Genomic DNA, 23,983 nt, shown 5'->3' with positions numbered 1-23,983 from the left:
TAAAATAAATAGAATGTCATTTAGTCCTTGAGAACCTTAGAATGATTTTAAATCTGTTTTTCAAATATGATTTGAAATTTGATTTGAAAATATGATTTGAAAATTTCAAATATTTTCCAATATTATTTGGAGGAAGTTTAAAGGAATATCCATATAATAAAGTACACATTGAGAAGAATGGGAACATGAAGATAACTGGGTAGAAAGTCATTAACTTGTCTTTGTAATATAATGCTTTTTAAGATCAAAGGATAATATTTTTAGTAAATAGAATGTAGGATCAGCTATTCATGAAATTGGCACCCTAATTTTATTTAAAATCCCTGCCATAGGTGGGGCATAGCGAAACTCTGTCTCAAAAAAAAAAAATCCCTGCCAAAAAAGAAATATATATATATATATATATATATATATATATATATATATATATAGTTAAAGCAGACATAGATTTTTTTTTTTCCTCCTGAGGCAATTCTTGGGCTTTAGGTTTAAGAAATATGGCTATAAACTATGTTTATATAATGTATATTTTCTTTTCTTGTCATTGGTTCATACATTTTAATTTGGTAATAGAATGTTTTACTTTTGTCAAATGTGTACAGTTAAAGGATCTGTACTTTTTTTTTTTGAGACAGTCTTACTCTGTCTCACAGGCTGAAGTGCAGTGGTGCAATCTTGGCTCACTGCAACCTCCACCTCCCAGGTTCAAGCGATTCTCCTGCCTCAGCCTCCCCAGTAGCTGGGACCACAGGCATGCACCACCATGCGCAGCTAATTTTTGCATTATTAGAGTTAGGGTTTCTTCACCATGTTGGCCAGGCTGGTCTTAGACTCCTGACCTCAAGTGATCCAACTGCCTCAGCCTCTCAAAGTGCTAGGATTATAGGGATCTATACTTTTCTTTTGAGGGAAAATGTTGGCACCGTTTCTAAGGCATATTGGCCATTTCAGCTTCTCAGTAAATATTTGTTAAGTAATTAAATGCACTTGATTCTTTCTTCTTAGCCTTTTTATGCAATACTCAGAATAGCTGAAGCACCAATTAACTGAAATGGAGATATTATAAAGATAGTTATCTTCTCCAAGGGAAAAAAATCATCTTAGTGGAAATTAATTACTTTTTTACAAATTGCGAATTTGACCCTTAAGAGTTTTCTTCCTGATATTTAAAATTGAAAAAAATTGTTGACATTAATATCTCTTCTTTCGTTTCTTTTCTTTTCTTTTTTTTTTTTTTTTTGCAGGTATGGCCTCACAAGTCTTGGTCTACCCACCATATGTTTATCAAACTCAGTCAAGTGCCTTTTGTAGTGTGAAGAAACTCAAAGTAGAGCCAAGCAGTTGTGTATTCCAGGAAAGAAACTATCCACGGACCTATGTGAATGGTAGAAACTTTGGAAATTCTCATCCTCCCACTAAGGGTAGTGCTTTTCAGACAAAGATACCATTTAATAGACCTCGAGGACACAACTTTTCATTGCAGACAAGTGCTGTTGTTTTGAAAAACACTGCAGGTGCTACAAAGGTCATAGCAGCTCAGGCGCAGCAAGCTCACGTGCAGGCACCTCAGATTGGGGTGTGGCGAAACAGATTGCATTTCCTAGAAGGCCCCCAGCGATGTGGATTGAAGCGCAAGAGTGAGGAGTTGGATAATCATAGCAGCGCAATGCAGATTGTCGATGAATTGTCCATACTTCCTGCAATGTTGCAGACCAACATGGGAAATCCAGTGACAGTTGTGACAGCTACCACAGGATCAAAACAGAATTGTACCACTGGAGAAGGTGACTATCAGTTAGTACAGCATGAAGTCTTATGCTCCATGAAAAATACTTATGAAGTCCTTGATTTTCTTGGTCGAGGCACGTTTGGCCAGGTAGTTAAATGCTGGAAAAGAGGGACAAATGAAATTGTAGCAATCAAAATTTTGAAGAATCATCCTTCTTATGCACGTCAAGGTCAAATAGAAGTGAGCATATTAGCAAGGCTCAGTACTGAAAATGCTGATGAATATAACTTTGTACGAGCTTATGAATGCTTTCAGCACCGTAACCATACTTGTTTAGTCTTTGAGATGCTGGAACAAAACTTGTATGACTTTCTGAAACAAAATAAATTTAGTCCCCTGCCACTAAAAGTGATTCGGCCCATTCTTCAACAAGTGGCCACTGCACTGAAAAAATTGAAAAGTCTTGGTTTAATTCATGCTGATCTCAAGCCAGAGAATATTATGTTGGTGGATCCTGTTCGGCAGCCTTACAGGGTTAAAGTAATAGACTTTGGGTCGGCCAGTCATGTATCAAAGACTGTTTGTTCAACATATCTACAATCTCGGTACTACAGGTAGGTAACAACTCCATACTTTTTGGTTGTTTATTAATGTTAAATTTCTGCTAAATGAGATACTTTTGTGTGTGTTTGTGGTAGAAGAGACCGCTTCAGTTAAATAAGGAAATCAAGAGAGGATCAATTTAGGTTTGTTTTAAAGAGATTAAAAAAAATCAGGACATAAAATCTACCAAGCAGGATAGAAATCTCCACTGCAAAGTTCCATGCCAAAGACATCTGGTTATTTTTATTTTTAATGGAAGACTTGAAGGAATGATAGGTGATGAATAATGATCAAACAGAAGTCTTTAAATGTTGGAAAGTATTTACATTAATCTTTGTATATATCATTGGGCATTTTAGTACTTGAGAGAAATAGTTTATTAAAGGCATAATCAATCATATGTAACTTAACATTTAGAAAAATTATATACAGGTTTGAGTAGCCCTTATCTGAAGCTCTTGGGGCCAGAAGTGTTTTGGATTTCAGATTTTTCCGGATTTTGGAATATTTGCACTGCCAACTAGTTAAGCGCCCCCAAATCTGAAAATTCGTTTCCTTTGAGTGTCATGTCAATACCCAAAAAGTTTCAGATTTTTGGATTTGAGATGCTCAACCTGTGTAAGGATTCAGAAAGTTATTCTGATGAATGATTTTAAGATTCAGATATACAGCCGGGTACAGTATATAGGCTCATGCCTGTAATCCCTGCACTTAGGGAGGCTGAGGCGGATGGATGACCTGAGGTCAGGAGTTCAAGACCAGCCTGGCCAACATGGCGAAACCCCCATCTCTACTAAAAATAACAAAAATTAGCTGGGTGTGGTGGCGGGCGTCTATAATCCCAGCAACTTGGGAGGCTGAGGCAGGAGAATTGCTTGAACCCAGGAGGCGGAGGTTGCAGTGAGCCGAGATCACGCCATTGCACTCCAGCCTGGGCCACAAAAGCGAAACTCTGTCTTCAAAAAACAAAACAAAACACAAATATACTTCTTTGGCTCCCGTGACTCTTTAGGTCACCTGATCATAACCAGTTTTATTATGTTCTATCCACATATATGCTATGGGTAATGCTATTTTGGTCTTGCTTCTCGGGGGTAGTTAAAGAAGAAAATAATGCCCTTGTAAGTATTGATAAAGTGCTACAGTGTAACACTAGCCTGAAGTACAATAGATAGTATGAGGGGCTAACTAATGATTACCAAGATTCAGAATACTGAGAACTCATTCTGGAGTGTAAAATGGCTTTGAATTCATAGTTTGATAACTTTGAGCTTTAATTATTTTCATATAAGCCTGAATGAATTTATGTTCTTGGTATTTGCTACAGCCCTATGACGTCCAACATGATGGACCTGCCATCAAATATAGACAAATACAGGATCTGCCAATATTGGTCATTCATGCAGTTTATTGTTAGAAATGGTTAGAACATGGGGGATGTAAATTTAGACCCACCAAGGAGTATTTTCTGATACTGCATTTGCCTTTACACTGTACCTGATTACCCTTCTTGCAAGTATATGCTATAGTGCCCAGTACAAAATAAAGGAGAAATTAATTAGCTCTTACACAAATCATCTCTAAATATATGCCCTACCAGTAGGTTATCAGAAAGAATTGCCCATTTATGTCACTTAGTGTTAGTAAAGCTTATTAAAATATGTATTAGAGCTGGGCTTGGTGGCTGACACCTGTAATCCCAGCACTTCGGGAAGTGGGAGGATTGCTTTAGGCCACGAGTTTAAGATCAGCCTGGGCAACAGAGCGAGACCCTGCCTCTCCAAAAAAAGAAAAAAAATAATGAGCCAGGAATGTTGGTAAATGCCTGTAGTCTTAGCTATTCAAGAGGCTGAGGTAGGAGGAGCCCTTGAGCCCAGGTGTTAGAGGCTACAGTGAGCTATGATAATGCCACTGCACTCCAGCCTGAGTGACCAAGTGAGACCCTCTTAAAAAAAAATAAAGTATGTATTAGGAATTAGAAATAACAGCCTGATATACCTTTAGTATATTCTTTTTTAAAATATTTTTATTTTTATGGGTCCATAGTAGGTATATATATTTATGGGATATATGAGATATTTTGATATAGGCATACAGTACATAATAATCACATCAGGGTAAATGGACTGTCCATTGCTTCAAGCATTTGTCATTTCTTTGTGTTACAAACATTCCAATTAGACTCCTTATTGTTAAATGAACAATAAATTATTTTTGACTGTGGTCACTCTTGTGTGCTATCAATTACTACATATTATTCATTCTAACTATATAGTTGTACCCCTTAACCATCCCTACTCCCTGCCCCCATCTACTACCCTTCCTGGACTCTGGTAACCAACATTCTACTCTATCTCCATGAGTTCAATTGTTTCAATTTTTAGCTCCCACGTATGAGCGAGAACATTGTGAAGTTTTGTCTTTCTGTGCCTGGCTTATTTCACATAACATAATGTCCTTCAGTTCCATCCATGTTGTTGCAATTGACAGGATCTCATTCTTTGTATCCATTGTGTATATATGTACCACATTTTCTTTATCCATTCATCTGTTGATGGACACTTAGGTTCATTCCAGATCTTGCCTATTGTGAATAGTGCTGCAGTAAACACTGGATTGTAGGTATCTCTTTGATAGACTTTCATTCTTTTGGCTATATATCTTAGTATATTCTTGATTGTATGGGTTTTAGTAGTAGAGTGCTAGATACCATTAAAACTTTTCAGATCATTTAAAATTTTAAATTTGCTGTTGTTGCAGGGTAGTAGCTCTTGCTTAGTATCACATAATTAGATTTATTAGATATCTGTGCTCCCCAAAAGATTTTTTTTCAATATACAAGATTAGCTTTTAATTTTTTTCTGGAAAAAAATTGTAAAATCTTATTTAACCGTATGAGAAGAATAGTAGTTTTTGGTTTTTTCTTTCCCTTGGTACTCTATGGATTCTGTCTTGAGAGCTTTTAGTAGTGAGCTAGCATATTATATAAACTCCCAGGCTTCAGCTGTTTGGGCCCTATATTTAGTTCACTTGCTAGTAAATGACTTCACTTCATTTGGGTCCTGCATTATTCTGCATATCAGAATTACCTCATTTTCTTTATTTGAAATCTTTTTCCACTAGAGTAAAAAAAAAAAAAAGTCTTTTTTTTAATACTTGAGAATGTCTATCGGTTTACTAAATCTTTCAAGGGAATAAAGGAAATCCTTTAAAAAGCAATCTAAAATGCTGAATATTTTATGATACTGGTTTCTAGCATTAGGCCTTTGCACAAATAGAATGAAAAAATCTATGAATAATTGCTAAATACAGTTAGTAGTTTCTAATTTGTGTTTATGTATAAATTTCAGGTAAATAATTTACCCGACGTTCAGAACCTATACAATTGCTATGCTAAATTACAGGCTCTGGGTTTAGAGTGAAAAAAAGAGGCTCTTATTTGTAAAAAGACTAGTGCAGGCATTTTGGTTGATGTTGCCTGGATAAAAAACTAAAAACAGATTTTATGTCGTTTAGATCCAAGAGTTAGAAGAGTTAGTAAATATTAAGGTATATTGGTGAAAATATATTGTAGTCCTTAATCAGGTACTGTTTTAATATCTAGTGTAATTTTGCATGAAAATGGCAGATACCATTACTCTCTTTAAGTATTCGTTTGTACTTTATTTGGGACCCTGCCAATTCTGGCCTAGTTTATGACTAGGTTACTTATAAATCTGATAAGGCAGTAAGCTAAAGTGTCTTATACTTGATTTTTCAATGTTTGTTAAGATATTTTTTATTTCATAAATGAAAGCAGGAAGTGGAAACTAACCAAATTAAATATTTTTGAGCAAAGCACAGTAGGAATGCACATATCCTGATTTCCGAGGTAAATGATTTGTGTTTAAACACAGGTTTATGTGTTATTCTATTTCTTTGTGCAACACAGAAGTGTAGTAGGGATATCTTAAAATAGACAGGGGGACAGTGGCCAGAAATTGTTGACTACTATAGATGGTGAGGCTGTCTAACTCTTGCAGTGATACAAGCCAGAAGTACATGCTAAGGGCATTGATTTGCTTAAGGTCAGCATGTTCTAAATTCAGCTGCTTGAGTATGGTTTCTGTCAAGAACACGTAGGGCTCTTAAACGCATAAAAGGCTTTAACAGCAGAAGGTGCTGTATTTATGAGGTGTGGTGGCAACATTCAGGTCATGAATTTCTTTTTCTTTTTCTTTCTTTTTTTTTTTTAATATAGAATTTTAGCCTGCGATTCTTGAGTCATTTCAGAACACAGAGACAGGAAAGTGGGCTGTAAAAATAACCTGTATAGCCGTTATATTCTTTGCTACTCTACTGAGTAATTTAGCATTAATTGCTGTTGAGTTTTAAAAAATGCTATTTTGCATGTAATAGTTAACAAAAAGATATGTAATGATAAACAGTTAATTTAGACATATTTGTTCTTTCATGGCATTCTTACCTCTCATGCCTTCTTAGATCCAGAAGTATCAAAGTTTCTATAACAAAATTAAGCTACATAGGAAGACCCATAAAATAACAACTAATATTTTACATAGGGTACTTTATAATGAAACACCGTGTATGTATAATGCATCATTTTTTCAAAGTGCCTTTCGTTATATTTTCTAGTTTGTTTCTCACTTCTCTATGAGTTAGTTAAGACTGAGTGGCATTACTCTTTGATAAGGAGAAAACTGGGACTTACATAAGTCAGACAGGTTCAAATTCACACTGTAAGTTTAACTTAACAAATTTTGTTAGGCCTTTTTGGGTGCTGGTACAGTGCTAGGTGCTAAGAATACAAAGGTGATTTATGTATGTTCATTAATTTATTCGATTAATGATTTCATCATTTTATGGAGGGGAAAAATAATTTGCTTCAAGAAATGCCAGGGTGGAGAGGTGTGTGCAGGGTGATAATAGGAACCCAAAGGAGAGCACTGAGCCTGATCTGAGGGGCAGGAAAGGCTTCTACGGGAGAGATGACCCCAGAATGACCCTTGAGAGCAGAGCAGAGAAGGAGCCAGGGTTGACTGGTCTTGAGTGTTTTGTCTCACTAAGCCACTCTTAACCTAAAAAAGCTCAGCATTGGGATGAAATTGCTGGTGATTTCTTTTGTATATCATAAAGTAGTGTTTGTTTTGGAATCTTTATTAGACAAATACAAGGTTGTCAGTTGAGTTTAGTGTTAATAGAAGATTAGGAAATTCTAAAATGAAATGGTTTTCTTTTTTTTTGAGACGGAGTCTCGCTCTGTTGCCCAGGCTGGAGTGCAGTGGCACAATCTCTGCTTACTGCAAGCTCTGCGTCCCGGGTTCACTCCATTCTCCTGCCTCAGCCTCCTGAGTAGCTGGGACTACAGGCGCCCGCCACCACGCCTGGCTAATTTTTTTGTATATTTAGTAGAGACGGGGTTTCACTGTGTTAGCCAGGATGGTCTCGATCTCCTGACCTCGCGATCCACCCGCCTCAGCTTCCCAAAGTGCTGGGATTACAGGCGTGAGCCACCGCTCCCGGCCAAATGAAATGGTTTTCAATGCCATACCTGTGGCTGCAAATGTATAGTACTTTACTACATAAAGGACTTTACATAGACACAGATGACTACATGTATCAGGCCTTCTATTAAAAATTCTAGCAGAGCTCTTAAGTTTTTTTGTTTTGTTTTTGTTTTTAAAAACAGCTTTATTGAGATATAATCTACATACCTTGAAATTCATTCAAGTGTACAATTTAATGGCTTTTAGTATATTTATAGTTGTGCCATCATCAGAACAATCAATTAAAATTTTAAGTTAAAAATTTTTTTGGCCAAATTATTTCTCACCTGACACAATTTTAGAATATTTACATTACCCTCAAAAGAAGCACCTCTGCCTTTTGGCCATTGTTCCCCAGTCTGCCCATCACCCCCAGCCCTAAGCAACCACTAATCTACTTGCTGCCTGTGTAGATCATCTATTCTGGACATGTCATATACATGTAATCATACAATATATGGTCCTTTTCGACTGAGTTTTTTTTTCACTTAACATAATGTTTTCAAGGTTCATCCATGTTGTAGGATGTATCAGTACTTACTACTATTTATTGCCAAATAATAAACCATTGTATAGATATATACCACATTTTACGTATACATTCATCAGAAGAATGTATTAAAATTGTGTCAATGAAAACATATGTGAATAGAAACTGTAATATGGTCCAAGATTAAATATCAAAATACTTAGTGCCTCTAAAATGTAAAGTGTGGTGCTTGGTGCTGCTTGTACAGGAGGAGAACAAAATGAGTCTCTGCTTTTATGGTGTTTGCAATCTAATGGGTAGACAAAGAACAAAAAAAGTAGTTGGAGAGGCTGAGTGCCGTGGCTCACACCTGTAATCCCAGCACTTTGGGAGGCCGAGGCAGGCGGATCACCTGAGGTCAGGAGTTCGAGTCCAGCCTGGCCAGCATGGTCAAACCCCGTCTCTACTAAAAATGCAAAAATTGGCCGGGCGTGGTGGCAGGCACGTGTCGGGAAGCTGAGGCAGGAGAATCGTTTGAACCCAGGAGGCGGAGGTTGCACTGAGCCAAGATCGCACCATTGCGCTGCAGCCTGGGCAACAGAGCGAGACTCCATCTCAAAAAGAAAAAAAAAAAAATGTAGTTGGAGCAAGGAGAGAGAACAAGAGAAGTTTAAACTTTTTTGGTTCCTTTTTTTTCTTTTAACTTTTACATTGAAATTATCTTCAACATATAAAATAAGTAAATTTAGGCAGACGAAAAAGTTGTAAAAATAATACAAAGGATTCCTGTTATCCTTCATCCAGATTCCCCAGTGTTTCACATGTTAGTATTTGACCACCCTAGTTTTATCAATCATTCTCTCTTCACACACCCACACACCCACTCACCTACCTACCCACCTACCTTTTCCTACAGGGTGTGATATGAAGTTGTTTTACCTCTAAATGCTTCAGTGTACATTTCCTAAACATAAGGACATTCTCTTGCATAACTTCAGTACAATTATCAAAATCATCATCAGTTAACATCAGTTCAATATTATTGATTAGATGAACTGTTTAAACTTTTTTTTTTTTTAAAGACAAGGTCTTGCTTTGTGGCCCAGGCTGGAGTGCAGTGGTACAGTCATAGCTCACTGCGGCATCAGACTCCTGGGCACAAGCAATCCTTCTGCCTCATACTCCTGAGTAGCTGGGACTGCAGTCATGAGCCACCGTGCTGGGCCCATATTTAAACTATTCAAAATGCGATTTGGTTTTGAGGAAATTAAAATCAACTCAATACTGTTAGCTAATTTACTGACTTTATTTAGATTTTGCCAACTGTCCCACTAAAGGACCTTTTTTTCTCATGCAGAATTCAGTCCTTCATCACGTTACATTATTTGCCCTGTCTCATTAGTGTCTTCTAATCTGGTGATATATCATAATGATGTGATTCTCATGTCTCAAAATGGAGTCACTCATGTCAAGTAGCATTGAGCTCACAGCAAAGTCGCCCCCTCCCCCCAGCGAAAAACATATGTAATGGACTGCTGTGACAACACCTACCCTGACTGAGTACCACCTGAGACCTGAAACGAACCCATAGAAAGTGAAAGGTGGCTGAGATAATGAGAATAGACCCATTTGGGAGGATCATAAAATGTGCCAGGATGAGACGCTTTTAAAGGCTGTGCCCAGGAGACCTCTGAAGCTTTCTCCCGATTTTGGCATCTGCTGCCATTCGGAGAGAGGCAGCCACCACCCCCACAACTCCACCTCATCCCCGCCCATGGCGTCCGAAGGACTTCGGGACTGTTCGGCTCATCTGTTTGCATGTTGGTCTCCCTAGCAAGGGTTGTGCTTGGTTCCCCACAACCCCCTTTTCTTCTGCCTCTGTGTTGAATGTTGGTTGCATGATTGGTTGGCTGTGAAGGCTTCACAATAAAACGTGAATTCGAGCTTATGTTGCATCGTTATGAAACCTTAGGGCATAGGCTCCGCCTTTGGTCGGAGTCAGTGCACCTGCACAGAACCTTGTTCACATAGCACCCAGGTTAAGGCCCGACAGCTTACAGCAGCTCCTTACGTCTTTCTTTGCCTTCATGCCTCTGACACTTTGAAGCATACTGGCCAGTTATTTTGTAGACTGTTCCTCAGTTTGCTTATGGCTGATGTTTTCTCACGATTAGATTCAGGTTTTGTGCTTTTGGCAAGAACTTCAAAGAACTGATGTTGTGTCCACACATATTGAGAGGCGCATGATGTCAATTTGTTCCATTATTGGTAAGGCGAACTTTGATCACTTGGTTGAGGTGGTGTAACTGCCAGGTTTTTATCACTATAAAGTTACCATTTTTTTCTTTGTAATTAATAAGTGCAATATCTTGTGCAGAGATACTTTGAGACTATTCACATATACTGTTTCTCATCTTATATTCACTGACCAATTTTAGCATTGTTGATGAGTTTGGCCTTAAACAACTAAGGTTTGCCAAATGGTTTTCTAATTCTATAGTTCCTCTATTAGGAATTCTTCCACAAGGAAGAGCTTTTTTTCCCCCTCCCTTCCTTTCTTTCAGTATGGACTCACAGATTTTTGTTTAATTCAATGGGTTGTAAATATCACTCATCATTCTTTGTTCAGCAAATTATCCCAGATGGTTCAGAGAGAGCATCTTTCTTTAGGCTTATTACAGTGTCCCTGTGGTATGGCCCCATCCTTTCTTCAGGGTTTACTTTCTGGCACCACAGATATTCTGACTTACTTTGTGCTTTTTCTGTCCAGCTCTTGGATTGGAGCTCTAAGAAGCACTTGTTCCTTTTATTGGAGAATGGCTTTTGGAAAACAGGACCTGGACACAGGTCAGGTATGCTCATTGGTACTAGGATATTACTTCTTTTAGGTCTTTTGAGTGGCAAAGTTAGAAAATATGGAGGCATACCTTGTTTTCGTGTTTTGCTTTATTGCATTTCACATTACATGCTTTTTACAAATTGAAGGTTTGTGGCAACCTTGCATCAGGTCTGTTGGTGCCATTTTCTCAACAGCATGCGCTCATTTTATGTCACTTTTTGGTAATTAATGATATTTCAAACTTTATTATTATATTTGTTACAATGATCTTTGATCAGTAGTCTTTGATGTTACTATTATAATTGTTTGGGGGCACCACAAACTGTGCCCATATAAGACGGTGAACGTAATAAATGTGTGAGCTCCGACTGCTCTAACAACCAGCTGATCCTTGGTCTCTCCTTCTCCTCTGGCCTTCCTATTACCTGAGACACAACAATATTGAAATTAGGCCGGTTAATAACCCTGCAGTGGCCTCTCAGTGTTCTAAGAGAAAGGAAGATCTCATGTCTCTCGCTTTAAATCAAAAGCTAGAAATGATTAAGCTTAGTGAGAAAGGCATGTGGAAAGCCAAGGAGGGCCGAAAGCTAGGCCTATTGTGCCAAACAGTCAAGTGGCGAATACAAAGGAAAAGTTCCTGAAGGAAATTAAAAGTGCTACTCCAGTGAGTAGTAAATGGTAAAAAAGCAAAACAGTGTTATTGCTGATATGGAAGATTTTTTTTTTTTTTTTTTTTAAGATGGAGTCTCTCACCCTGTCGCCTAGGCTGGAGTGCAGTGGCGCAGTCTTGGCTCACTGCAACCTCTGCCTCCTGGGTTAAAGCAATTCTCCTGCCTCAGCCTCCCGAGTAGCTGGGATTACAGGTGCACACCACCACGCCTGGCTAATTTTTGTATTTTTAGTAGAGACGGGGCTTCGCCATGTTGGCCAGGCTCGTCTTGAACTCCTGACCTCAGGTGATCCACCCAACTTGGCCTCCCAGAGTGCTGGGATTACAGATGTCAGCCACCGCGCCCAGCTGGAAGAGATTTTTGTAGTCTGGATAAGTGATCAAATTAGTCACAACGTTCCCTTAAGCCAAACTCTAAGCCAGAGCCAGGCCTTAACTCTCTTCAATTCTATGAAAGTGGAGAAAGGTGAGGAAGCTGCAGAAGAAAAGATGGAAACTAGCAGAGGTTGATTCATGAGGTTTAAGGAAAGAAGCCTCTCCATAACATAAAAGTGCAAGGTGAAGCAGCAAGCGCAGATGCAGAAGATCTAGCTGAGATCATTGATGAAGGTGGCTACGCTACACAACAGATTTTTAATGTAGATGAAACAGCTTTATATTGTAAGATGATACCATCTAGGACTTTCATAGCTAGAGAAGTCAATGCCTGGCTTCAGAACTTCAAAGAACAGGCTTTTTTGTTGTTGTTGTTGAGATGGAGTCTTGCTCTGTCGCCCAGGCTGGAGTGCAGTGGTGTGATCTTGGCTCATTGCAAACTCTACCTGCTAGGTTCAAGCGATTCTCCTACCTCAGCCTCCTGAGTAGCTGGGATTACAGGGGTGCACCACCATGCCCAGCTAATTTTTGTATTGTGGTAGAGACAGGGTTTCACCATGTTGGCCAGGCTGGTCTTGAACTCCTGACCTCAAGTGATACTCCCTCCTTGGCTTCCCAAAGTGCTGGGATTAACAGGTGTGAGCCACCGCACCCAGCCAGAACAGGCTAACTTTTTTTGTTGGGATAATGCAGCTGGTGCCTTTAAGTTGTGGCCAATGCTCATTTACCATTCTGAAAATCCCAGAGCCCTTTAGAATTACGCTAAATTGACTCTGCCTGTGTTCTAGAAATGGAATACCAAAGCCTGGATTAGAGCATTTGATAGCATGGTTTACTGAATATGTTAAGCATACTATACTGTTGAGACCTACTGCTCAGACAAAAATATTTCAAAATATTTATTACTGCTCATTAACAAGGCACCTGGTTACCCAAGAGCTCTGATGGAGATATGTAGGGAGAATAATGTTGTTTTCATGCTTGCTAACACAGCATCCATTCTGCAGCCCATGCATGCATCAGGGAGTCATTTTTACTTTCAAGTCTTGTTCTTTAAGAAATATGTTTGGTAAGGCCATAGCTGCTATACATAGTAATTCCTCTGATGCATCTGGGCAAAGTAAATTGAAAACCTTCGGGAAAGGATTTATTGTTGTAGATGCCATTAAGAGCATTCATGATTCATGGCAGCATTAACAGGAATTTGGAAGAAGTTGATTCCAACCCTCATGGATGACTTGGAGGGGTTCAAGACTTCAGTGGAGGAAGTAACTGCAGATATGGTGGAAATAGTAACAGAACTATTAGTAGAATTAGAAGTGGAGTCCGAAGATGGGACTGACTTGCTGCAATCTCATGATTAAACTTGAACAATTGACAAGTTGCTTCTTTTTGTTTGTTTGTTTGCTTTGAGATGGAGTCTGTGTTGCCCAGGCTGGAGTGCAGTGGTGCTATCTTGGCTCACTTCAACCTCCACCTCCTGGGTTCAGGCAATTCTCCTGCCTCAGCCTCCCAAGTAGCTGGAATTACAGGTGCCTGCCACCATGCCTGGCTAATTTTTGTATTTTTAGTAGAGACTGGGTTTTGCCATGTTGGCCAGGCTGGTTTTGAACCCCTGACCTCAAGTGATCTACCTGCCTCGGCCTCCCAAAGTGCTGGGATTACAGGTGTGAGCCACTGCGCCTGGCCTAGACGAGTTGTTGCTTTTGGATGAGCAAAGAAAGTGGTTTCTTGGGCCGGGCATGGTGGCTGACGCCTGTAATCCTAGCACTTTGGGAGGCCGAGGCAGGTGGATCATGAGGTCAGGAGTTCAAGACCAGCCTAACCAATATGGCGAAACCCCTTCTCTACTAAAAATACAAAAATTAGCCGGGCACGGTGGCAGGTGCCTGTAATCTCAGCTACTCAGGAGGCTGAGTTAGGAGAATCGCTTGAACCTGGGTGGCAGAGGTTGCAGTGAGCCGAGATCATGCCACTGCCGTTCCAGCCTGGGCTACAGAACGAGACTCTGTCTCAAAAAAAAAAAAAAAAAAAAAAGAAAGTGGTTTCTTGAGATGGAATCTAATCCTGGTGGAGATGCTGTGAACAATGGAAATGATAGCAAAGGATTTAGACTGTTATATCAACTTAGTTGATAAAGCCAGCAGCAAGGTTTGAGAGGATTGGCTCCAATTTTGAAAGAAGTTCTCCTGTGGGTAAAACATCATTAAATAGCATCGCATTCTACAGAGAAGTCTTTCATGAAAGAGCACATCAATGTGGCAAACTTTACCACAGTCTTTAAGACATCGTTGGCCAGGTGCAGTGGCTCACGCCTGTTATCCTAGCACTTTGGGAGGCTGAGGCGGGAGGATCATGAGGTCAGGAGTTCAAGACCAGCTTGGGCAACGTGATGGGACCTCATCTTTATAAAAACACAAAAATTAGCTGAGCTTGGTGGTGTGTGTCTGTAGTCGTAGCTTCTTAGAGGCTGAAGTGGGAGCATTGCTTGTGCCTGGGAGGCAGAGGTTGCAGTGAGCAGAGATTGTGCCAGTGCACTCAGGTCTGGGTGACAGAGTGAGACCCTGTCTCAAAAAAAAAAAAAAAAAAAAAAAAAAAAAAAAGAAAAGAGGCCAGGTGCGGCGGCTCATGCGTATAATCCCAGCACTTTGGGAGGCTGAGGTGGGCAGATCACAAGGTCAGAAGTTCGAGACCAGCCTGGCCAACATGGCGAAACCCCGTCTCTACTTCTACTAAAAATACAAAAATTAGCTGGGCGTGATGGCAGGTGCTTGTAATCCCAGCTACTCGGAAGGCTGAGGCAGGAGAATCGCTTGAACCTGGGAGGCGAAGGTTGCGGTGAGCTGAGAGATCTTGCCAGTGCACTCCGGCCTGGGCGACGAGAGCAAGACTCCATCTCAAAAAAAAAAAAAAAAAAAAAAAGAACTTGCAGCCACTTTAACCTTCAGCAACCACCATCCTGATTAGTCAGCAGCCATCAACATTAAGTGAGACCCTCCACCAGCCAAAGTATTACAACTGAAGGTTCAGATTCCTATTAGCATTTGTTAGCTATCAAGTATTTTTAAATTAAGGTCTATACATTTTTTTAGGCATAATGCTGTTGCACACTTAATAGACTACAGCATAATGTAAACATAACTTTTATACGTACTGGGAAACCAAAAAATTTGTGTGACTCACCTTATTGGGGTATTCGCTTTATTGTGGTGGTCTGGAACCAAACCTGCAATATCTCTGAGGTATTCCTGTATGTTGATGTATTTGTGGGTGTTTATGTTTGTAGTATTTTTTTGTTTTGTTTTTTTTTTTGAGAGTCTCACTCAGTCACCCAGACTGGAGTACAGTGACATGATCTTGGTTAACTGCAGCCTCCACCCCCCGGGGTTAAAAGGTCCTCTCACCTCAGCCTCCTGAGTAGCTGGGACTTCAGGTGCGTTCTACCATGCCTGTCTAATTTTTGTATTGTTTTGTAGAGACAGGGTTTTGCCATGTTGCCAAGGGTGAGCTGAAGCAATCTGCCAGTGTTGGTCTCCCAAAGTGCTACAATTACCACACCCGGTTTTATGTGTATATTTCTATGTCTATGTGTTTGTGTATTAAAATCATAAATTCATGCTGATACGTTCAATTTTGATACCTGAGAGTTTGTTCTTTCTTATGTGTAATCCCGCATTTGACACCAAGAAACTGGCTCTCGTTAGCCACAATGTGTTACTTATTTGCTCAATTTTGGAATACATTTAAAGGAGTTTTAGAATTGTTCACCCCTGCCACTCCTAATTTAGTAACCAGAGTACAACATTTATTTGCAGCTCTTTTATTCTTTAGCCTGAGACTTGGAGTATGTAGTCAAAATACTGTGTTCCAAAGTTACTTAGGTTAGTTCCTCCCCAAACTCCTTCTCTCCCACTTTCAGTGTGATTATGTTATTATTTTTGAAATATAGTTAAGTTCATTTGTTTCTGTTTGTGTTCCATTTTGGGTCTCCCATGTCCTTGTTGATTGATTGATTTCACCATGTGCAAAATTAACATGTTTCTAAAAATCAGAACTAAGGGTGAGGTATAGTGTCTAATGCCTGTAATCCCAGCACCTTGGTAGGCCAAAGAGGGAGGATTGCCTGAGCCCAGGAGTTCAAGACCAGCCTGGGCAACATATTGGGACCCCATCTCTATAAAAAAAAAAAAAAAAAGCTGAGCATGGTGGAGCACACCTGTAATCTCAGCTCCCTGGGAGGCTGAGGTGTGAGGATCCACCTGTCACCTATCTGGGATGCTGAGGTGGGAGGATTGCTTGAGCCCAGGAAATCAAGGCTGCAGTGAACTGTGATTGTGTCACTGTACTCCAGCCTGCACACACACACACACACACACACACACACACAGTACAGTACAGTACCTTGCTTAGAACATTGTCCTTGGGCTCTGTGCCATGGGAATATGTTTTAGATAGGTCTCTTAAGTACTTTTATATGTACTGGGAAACCAAAAATTTGTGTGACTCAAGAGACCTGTACAGTACCTAAGGAATGAAACTCCTTAGAGGGAGAGGGAGAAGCAATACTACTGCTTTACCATGTACTAAATTCTATTCATTTGGAAACAGCATTGTAATCAATCTAGATATCTAAAGTGTTAGATCCTGTGAAGGTTACCTAGAATCCCTTTCAGTTCCAGAATTCTGTGATTGCTGTGTGCCTAGACACGTGTAACTTCTAGGTTTCTTCCTTCCCAATTTTTTCCTAACTTCCCTCCATTCCTTCCTGAAATGAAAAATGGTATCATGTTTCATATCTAATCATTTTCCTACATTTTAATGAATCCGTACTTGATTCTCCAATGAACTTCTCTATGATAATTCCTTTTTTTTTTGAGAAGTCTGTTTCCCAGGCTGGGGTGCAGTGGCACAATGCCTACTCACTGCAACCTTTGCCTCCCTGGTTCAAATGATTCTCCTGCCTCAGCCTCCCAAATAGCTGGGATTAGAGGCGCCTGCCATCACACCTGGCTAATTTTTGTATTTTTAGTAGAGAAGAGATTTCACCATGTGGCCAGGGTGGTCTCGAACTCCTGACCTCAAGTGGTCCACCCACCTCGGCCTCCCAAGTGCTGGGATTACAGGCATGAGTCACTGTGCCCGGCCACTTATTTCTTTTTATATAATGGTAAACCAGTGCATTTGATTCAATAAGTGATTTCAATAAGAAGATAAGAATAATAATATAATCAAATTTGCATAGAACGAGTGGACCAGGAGCTCTTAATTTTAATCTTAAGGTTATTACTGATTTTTATATGTGACTTTTGAGGAGGCTACTTAATTTTATATGTTTGTACATTAGTGAGTTAAAGTATGTATTGCTATCCTCTTTCCTTATGTGTGACATTAGATTGTAAGACAGTAATACATAGATGTTAAAGAATACTAGTTAGGCATAGGGCAAAAACATTTTTAAAGGCTTGGTCACAAAGTGAGTTTATTTAATTCTGTACACTGTAGCTGTAAAATATGTAGTAAATGTAATACCATGCAAACCAGTCTGGTCTGTCATTTAATATCAGGTTTTAATGACTATATTTAAGAATTGTTTATACCCATTAGATGTGGTCGTCCCTTGATATCTGAGGGCTTGGTTCCAGGACCCCCCACGGACATCAAAATCCACAGACACTCAAGTCCCTTGTATAAAATGGCATAGTATTTCCACATAACCTATGCACTGCCTCCTGTATACTTTAAATAATCTCTAGATTACTTATTATAATACCTAATACAATGTAAACGCTTTGTAAACAGTTACTATACTGTATTGTTTAGGGAATATTTAGAAGGAAAAAAGTCTGTATGTGTTCTGTACAGATATGATCGTCCATTTTTTAATCTGTGGTTGGTTAAGACCATGAGTGTAGAACCCGCAGGTACAGAAGGCTGACTGTAGTTACTCGTAGGTTAAAAGAAGACTTTAGTGGTGGTTTTAAAATTTTTGGAATAAAAGCCTTTAATGTCAAAGGTTATTAGTTTTTTTCCTTGTGCTATATATGTAGCTTTGTTTTAAAGGTGCATATAGCTTCATGAATGTACTATGTCAATAGAATGTAATGGTATCATGGATTAGATGTTCTTCCCGACCTCACACACTTCAAAATATGTGTGTCTATTTGTTCTGAGTCTTCAGCATTTTCCTGTGAATGGAATTCAGCACCCTGAATGTTATTAACAGCATGTGTGCTACCATGAAAGAGTGCCAGTTCAGTGGCCAGTGAATAATTTAGGTATCAGCTGGTGTGGCAAGATTGTATTACTTAGGGCAGAGAATCTAATATGTGCGAAACTTTGACATTAAAAGGAACAAACATTTCTTTCGTGAGAAAACAATTGCATTACAAAGAATGTCGTGTTCATCTAAAAACCAGTATACTAAATTAAAAATTATTTGATATGTGTGTGTGTGTGTGTGTGTGTGTATATATATAAAAAATGTTTTGGAAATGGAGTCTCTCTGTCGCCAGGCTGGAGTGCAGTGGCACCGTCTTGGCTCACTGCAATCTCTGCCTCCTAGGTTCATGTGATTCCTCTGTCTCAGCCTCCCAAGTAGCTGGGACTACAGGCGCACCAGCACGTCCAGCTAATTTTTTGTATTTTAGTAGAGACGGGGTGTCACCCTGTTGGCCAGGATGGTCTCGGTCTCCTGACCTCGTGATCTACCCGCCTTGGCCTTCCAAAGTGCTGGGGTTACAGGTGTGAGCCACTGCGCCTGGCCAATTAAATATTTTTTAAATTAAAAAAGTAATGGAAGTGGCCGGGTGCAGTGGCTCATGTCTGTAATCCCAGCAGTTTGGGAAGCCGAGGCGGGTGGATCACCTGAAGTCGGGACTTCGAGACCATCCTGACCAACATGGAGAAACCCCATCTCTACTAAAAATACAAAATTAGCTGGGCTTGGTGGTGCATGCCTGTAATCCCAGCTACTTGGGAGGCTGAGGCAGGAGAATTGCCTGAACCCAGGAGGCGGAGGTTGCAGAGAGCCAAGATCATGCCATTGCACTCCAGCCTGGGCAACAGGAGCAAAACTCCATCTCAAAAAAAAAAAAAAAAAAAAAGAGGTAATGGAAGCTCTGTCAGACAAAATTCAATAATAGAGAAAGGATATGAAGTAGAGACAATTTCTCCTTTTATATTGTGGCTGTATTTTATAATTTTACAAAATACACATTACGCTTCATTTAACCAGTACTCAATGATACACATTCAGTTTTTTGATTATGTCAGAGAGAACCTTCTTCTGTGTCCATGGATACTTGTAGGCACATTTTCATAACATATTTCTGGAGTGAGAACTGTTAGGTCAAAGCATATGTACCTTTTGACCTTTTGCTCATGGACACTGCCAGATTTCCTTCAGAAATAAGCTAATCTGGTTTATCATCTCATCAGTAGTGTGAAAATGCTCTTTTCTTCACATTCTTACCATGACAAGGATATTTCTGGTCTTTCACATTATTGGCTTTGAGTAGGCAAAAACCAAAACTTTTTTTATTTTTGTTTTTTGAGACAGAGTCTTGCTCTGTCGCCCAGGCTGGAGTACAGTGGCACGATCTTGGCTCATTGCAGCCTCCGCCTCCCGAATTCAGATGATTCTCCTGCCTCAGCTTCACAAGTAGCTGGGATTACAGGCTCACGCCACCATGCCTGACCAACTTTTGTATTTTTTGGTAGAGGCGGGGTTTCACTACGTTGGCCAGGTTGGTCTCGAACTCCTGACCTTAAGTGATCTTCCCGCCTCAGCCTCCCAAAGCGCTGAGATTACAGGCTTGACCCACTGTGCCTGGCCTGTTTTTAATTTTAATTTTTCACTACTCTGTATTACCTTGAAATAAGTTTTAGGTCTGTTTTCTCTTTTATATGTTATTAAGGTAGATACTCTTATATGAGGAATAAGAATCTAAAAGTAAACAGTTCATAAAATAATGATATTTACTGACTGCTTAGGTTCAGCCACTGTGCTAGAAACTTTACATAATTACCCTTTACTCTGACACCAACCATAATAGATGATAATACTGTCTTCATTTTACAAATAGGGACATTGAGATTCAGATATGCTAAGCAGCTTGTCCAGTGGTGCACAGCTAATAAACTGCAGAGCTATGATTTGAGCTCAGTTGTGGATCTCTTATTTCCCCCAATCCTTCTCCAAGGATTTTCTCTCATATTCCTGAAAATCTCTCGAAGACACCGATGAGTTATTTGTTAATCACCAAATCTGGTGGATTTTTTGTTTGTTTGTTTTTTAAGTCCTCATCTGATTGGACCTTTATCATTCAGCACAATTAGTGTATATTTTATTGGAACTTTCTTTCCTGGCTTCCTAAACAATTTTTTTTTTTTTTTTGGAGACAGAGTCCCACTCTGTCATTCAGGCTGGAGTGTAGTGGTGTGATCATGGCTCACTGCAGCTATATGTTGCGCAGGCTGGTTTTGGACTCCTGGGCTCAAGTGTTCCTCTTGCCTCAGCCTCCTGAGTAGTTGGGACTACAGATGGGCATGCTACTCTACCCAGCTGGAAGCACATAACTTTAAAGCTGAAGATATTTTAGAAAACATTTACATAGACATTTCGTCTAACTTAATTTATAGAAGAGGCAACTGAAATCCAATATACTTAAATGAGAATTGGTATATCAACATTTATAGATAACTCTTTTACTTAATTTTTACGTCTATGTTATAGGAATGTATTTGATTTTGAGTAATAGTAAAGTGAAAATAAAATTATACTTCTAAGGAAAGCATTCATTGTAAATGGTTAAATATGATTGTAGAAATTGTCAATTTGTGATTGTAAAAACAGGATACCATTTTCAAACAAAATACTTAGAAAAAATAAATTCATTGAGGGAATTTTTGCTTGTAATATGATTTTGAAGCGTCTAACATGACAGAAATATGTTTAAATTTATTAAAGATTTTACTTGCTCTAAATTGCTTTTTTTTAAAAAAAAATTGTCATAAAACCATGAAACAATATACTTATGTCTGATAGTGCTAAATAATAAGTAACTAATTATATTTCTGTATTTATTCACTGGCTTATAATTTTAGTTCTGCCACTTGTTGTGTCACCCTGAGCAAGTTGTTTGACTTTTCTTGGCCTCAGTTTAGTCATCTATGATATAATGATGATAGTAACTACCTCACAGGTTGTTGTGAAGGTTAAACTCCATAACGTATATAAAGTATTTAATACAGTCTTAGGACATTGTGTACATTTTATAGGTAGAAGCTATTAAAGTGGCATGGTTTAAAAGAAAATTATACAGTAGTAATGATACGATGATAGGGAGTCTCCCATAGTTGTTTCCTGGCAGCCTGCTTTTGGTATTATGTGCTGCTGTTGCTTTTCAGAGAAGAATCTTTGAAAGCTTACAAGAAGTAGCTTTGTATGAATAATGATAGATGCATCCATTTTTTTTTTTTTTTTTTTTTTTTGAGATGGAATCTCACTCTGTCGCCCAGGCTGGAGTCCAGCGGTGCGAACTGGGCTCACTGCAACCTTGGCCTTTCCAGTTCAAGCACTTCTCCCTTCCTCACCTCCCCAGTGGCTGGGATTATAGGCACCCACCACCATGCCTGGCTAATTTTTGTATTTTCAGTAGAAATGGGGTTTTGCCATGTTGGCCAGGCTGGTGTTGAACTCCTGACCTCAGGTGATCTGCCTGCCTCGGCCTCCCAGAGTGCTGGGATTACAGGTGTGAGCCACCATGCCCGGCCAGATGCATCCATTTTTAAATAAACTATCTTATTGAATTGTAAGATAGTTTAATGTGTACAAATAGTATGTAAACAGCATGGTAAACATTTATAATATGAACACACTTATATAACCACTACCCAAGTCAAGTGTATTGACCAAATTTGTGTATTTATGAAGTGGTTTTTTTTTTTTTTTTTTTGAGACGGAGTCTTGCTCTGTTGCCCAGGCTGGAGTGCAGTGGCGTGATCTCAGCTCACTGCAAGCTCCGCCTCCCAGGTTCACGCCATTCTCCTGCCTTAGCCTCCCGAGTAGCTGGGACTACAGGCGCCTGTCACCATGCCTGGCTAATTCTTTTTTTTTGTATTTTTAGTAGAGACAGGATTTCACCGTGTTAGCCAGGATGGTCTCGATCTCCTGACCTCGTGGTCCGCCCGCCTCAGCCTCCCAAAGTGCTGGGATTACAGGCGTGAACCACCGTGCCCAGCCTAAAGTGTGTTTTGACTTTATATATGTGCTTGGTTGTTTTATTCTTGTTGGGGTGTGTGTGTATGTGAGACAGTGAGTGATTTTAAAAGATATTCTCCTTATGAAACCTTTGGGAAAATATCTTCAATTTTATGGCTTGCTTTTTCACTCTCAAAGCTGTCTTAGGTGAATACATGGTCTTAATTTTAATAATTTTAATGTAGTTTAATATGTTTTTATTTTTGAAAGATTTCCGTTATGATTATGATTGCCATTTGTGTCCTATTTAAGAAGTGTTTACCTTCTCTAAAGTAACTGTGATATTTTCCTGTTTGCTTTGTAAAGCTTTATTCTTTCACCTTTTACATTTCGATTTGCCACCCATCTATTTTTGTGTATAATATGAGGTAGAGATTAAGATGCGTTGTTTTCCCCATGTGACTATCCCTAAACTGGGCACCATTTATTATTCTACTGCATAGCAGTGACAGCTGCCATATCTATGAATCAGGTGACCTTATATGTGTGCGTCTGTTTTTGGACTCTTTATTCTATTCATCATTTTGACTGTTCTTCTGCCTGTGTCGGTGTCATTACCATAACTGATAGTGTAAATCCTCCTGATTGTTTTTCAAGGGCCTATTTTTTTTGTCCTTTGCATTTCTAGATGAATTTTATAAACTGTAAATTTCCGCAAAACTATTTTAATTTCAACGTATATTTTCTCCTAAATATGTTTTGAGAGTTACTTTCTGTCAGCACTTTAATTACATCATTCCATTTAATTCTGCCTTCTATTATTTCCATAGAAAATTGGCTACTTTGATAGCAATATGTCCTTTTTCCCCCTCTGGCTGCATTTAGGGTTTTTCTTTGTCTTTTGTTTGAGCACTTGATCTACAGGTGTGTGCCTAGGGGTGTGTGTGTGTGTATGTGTGTGTGTGTGTGTGTGTGTGATTCTGCTTGGGGTTTATAGAGCTTCTTGAATCTCTTAATAGCTTTCCCCAGTTTTGGAAAATTCTCAGGCAGTATCTCTGCAAGTATTTCTTCTAACTTTTTTTTTTTTCTTTTTAACATTTTCTCTTTCTCCTTTGCTTCTGGCATTTTAGTTCTATATATATAAGACTTTAAAAATGATCTTTATATTTCTGATGCTTTCCCTCCTGTCAATACTTTTTTATATTTCCTTTTACTGTTTTTCTGTTTCAATCTGTGTATTTTCAGTCTGGCCTATCTTTTAAAAATTCCTCTTGTCACCAATATTTTACTGTGAAACATTAAAAAAAATAGTAATAATAAAATAAAAAGGATGGATTTGTGAACAAAAGTTCTCCGAAAAGGAATTTACAGGAAAGAGGCTTTATTCGAGTGAGCAGTTTGCAAACTAGGAAGACATAGCCTTCTGTGTAAAATGAAGATACTTTCCAGAGATCAAAGGGAGGGATTATCTTTTTATTTATTTATTTTTTATTTATTTGCCCAGAGATCACCCTCGACCTTATAGAGGTCCCACCCAGGTTCCCACTCAGG

The 23,983-nt window shown here is 39.1% G+C and overlaps 1 protein-coding gene across 4 annotated transcripts in view; it reads left to right on the top strand.

Annotated features, from left to right (window-relative positions):
- The window catches only part of HIPK3 (homeodomain interacting protein kinase 3), an 85,364-nt gene that overhangs the window by 13,599 nt on the left and 47,782 nt on the right, over nt 1-23,983 (top strand). For all 4 annotated transcript variants that reach the window (XM_063641018.1, XM_063641019.1, XM_063641016.1 and 1 more), the window contains exon 2: nt 1,245-2,343. In XM_063641018.1, coding sequence (XP_063497088.1) covers nt 1,247-2,343 — 1,097 coding nt within the window. In that variant the 5' untranslated portion in view covers nt 1,245-1,246. The remainder of the gene's footprint in view (nt 1-1,244; nt 2,344-23,983) is intronic.

Source organism: Symphalangus syndactylus, chromosome 6 (assembly GCF_028878055.3).
Source record: "Symphalangus syndactylus isolate Jambi chromosome 6, NHGRI_mSymSyn1-v2.1_pri, whole genome shotgun sequence".
Classification (NCBI taxonomy): domain Eukaryota; kingdom Metazoa; phylum Chordata; class Mammalia; order Primates; family Hylobatidae; genus Symphalangus; species Symphalangus syndactylus.
This window is presented reverse-complemented; position numbering and strand designations above follow the sequence as displayed.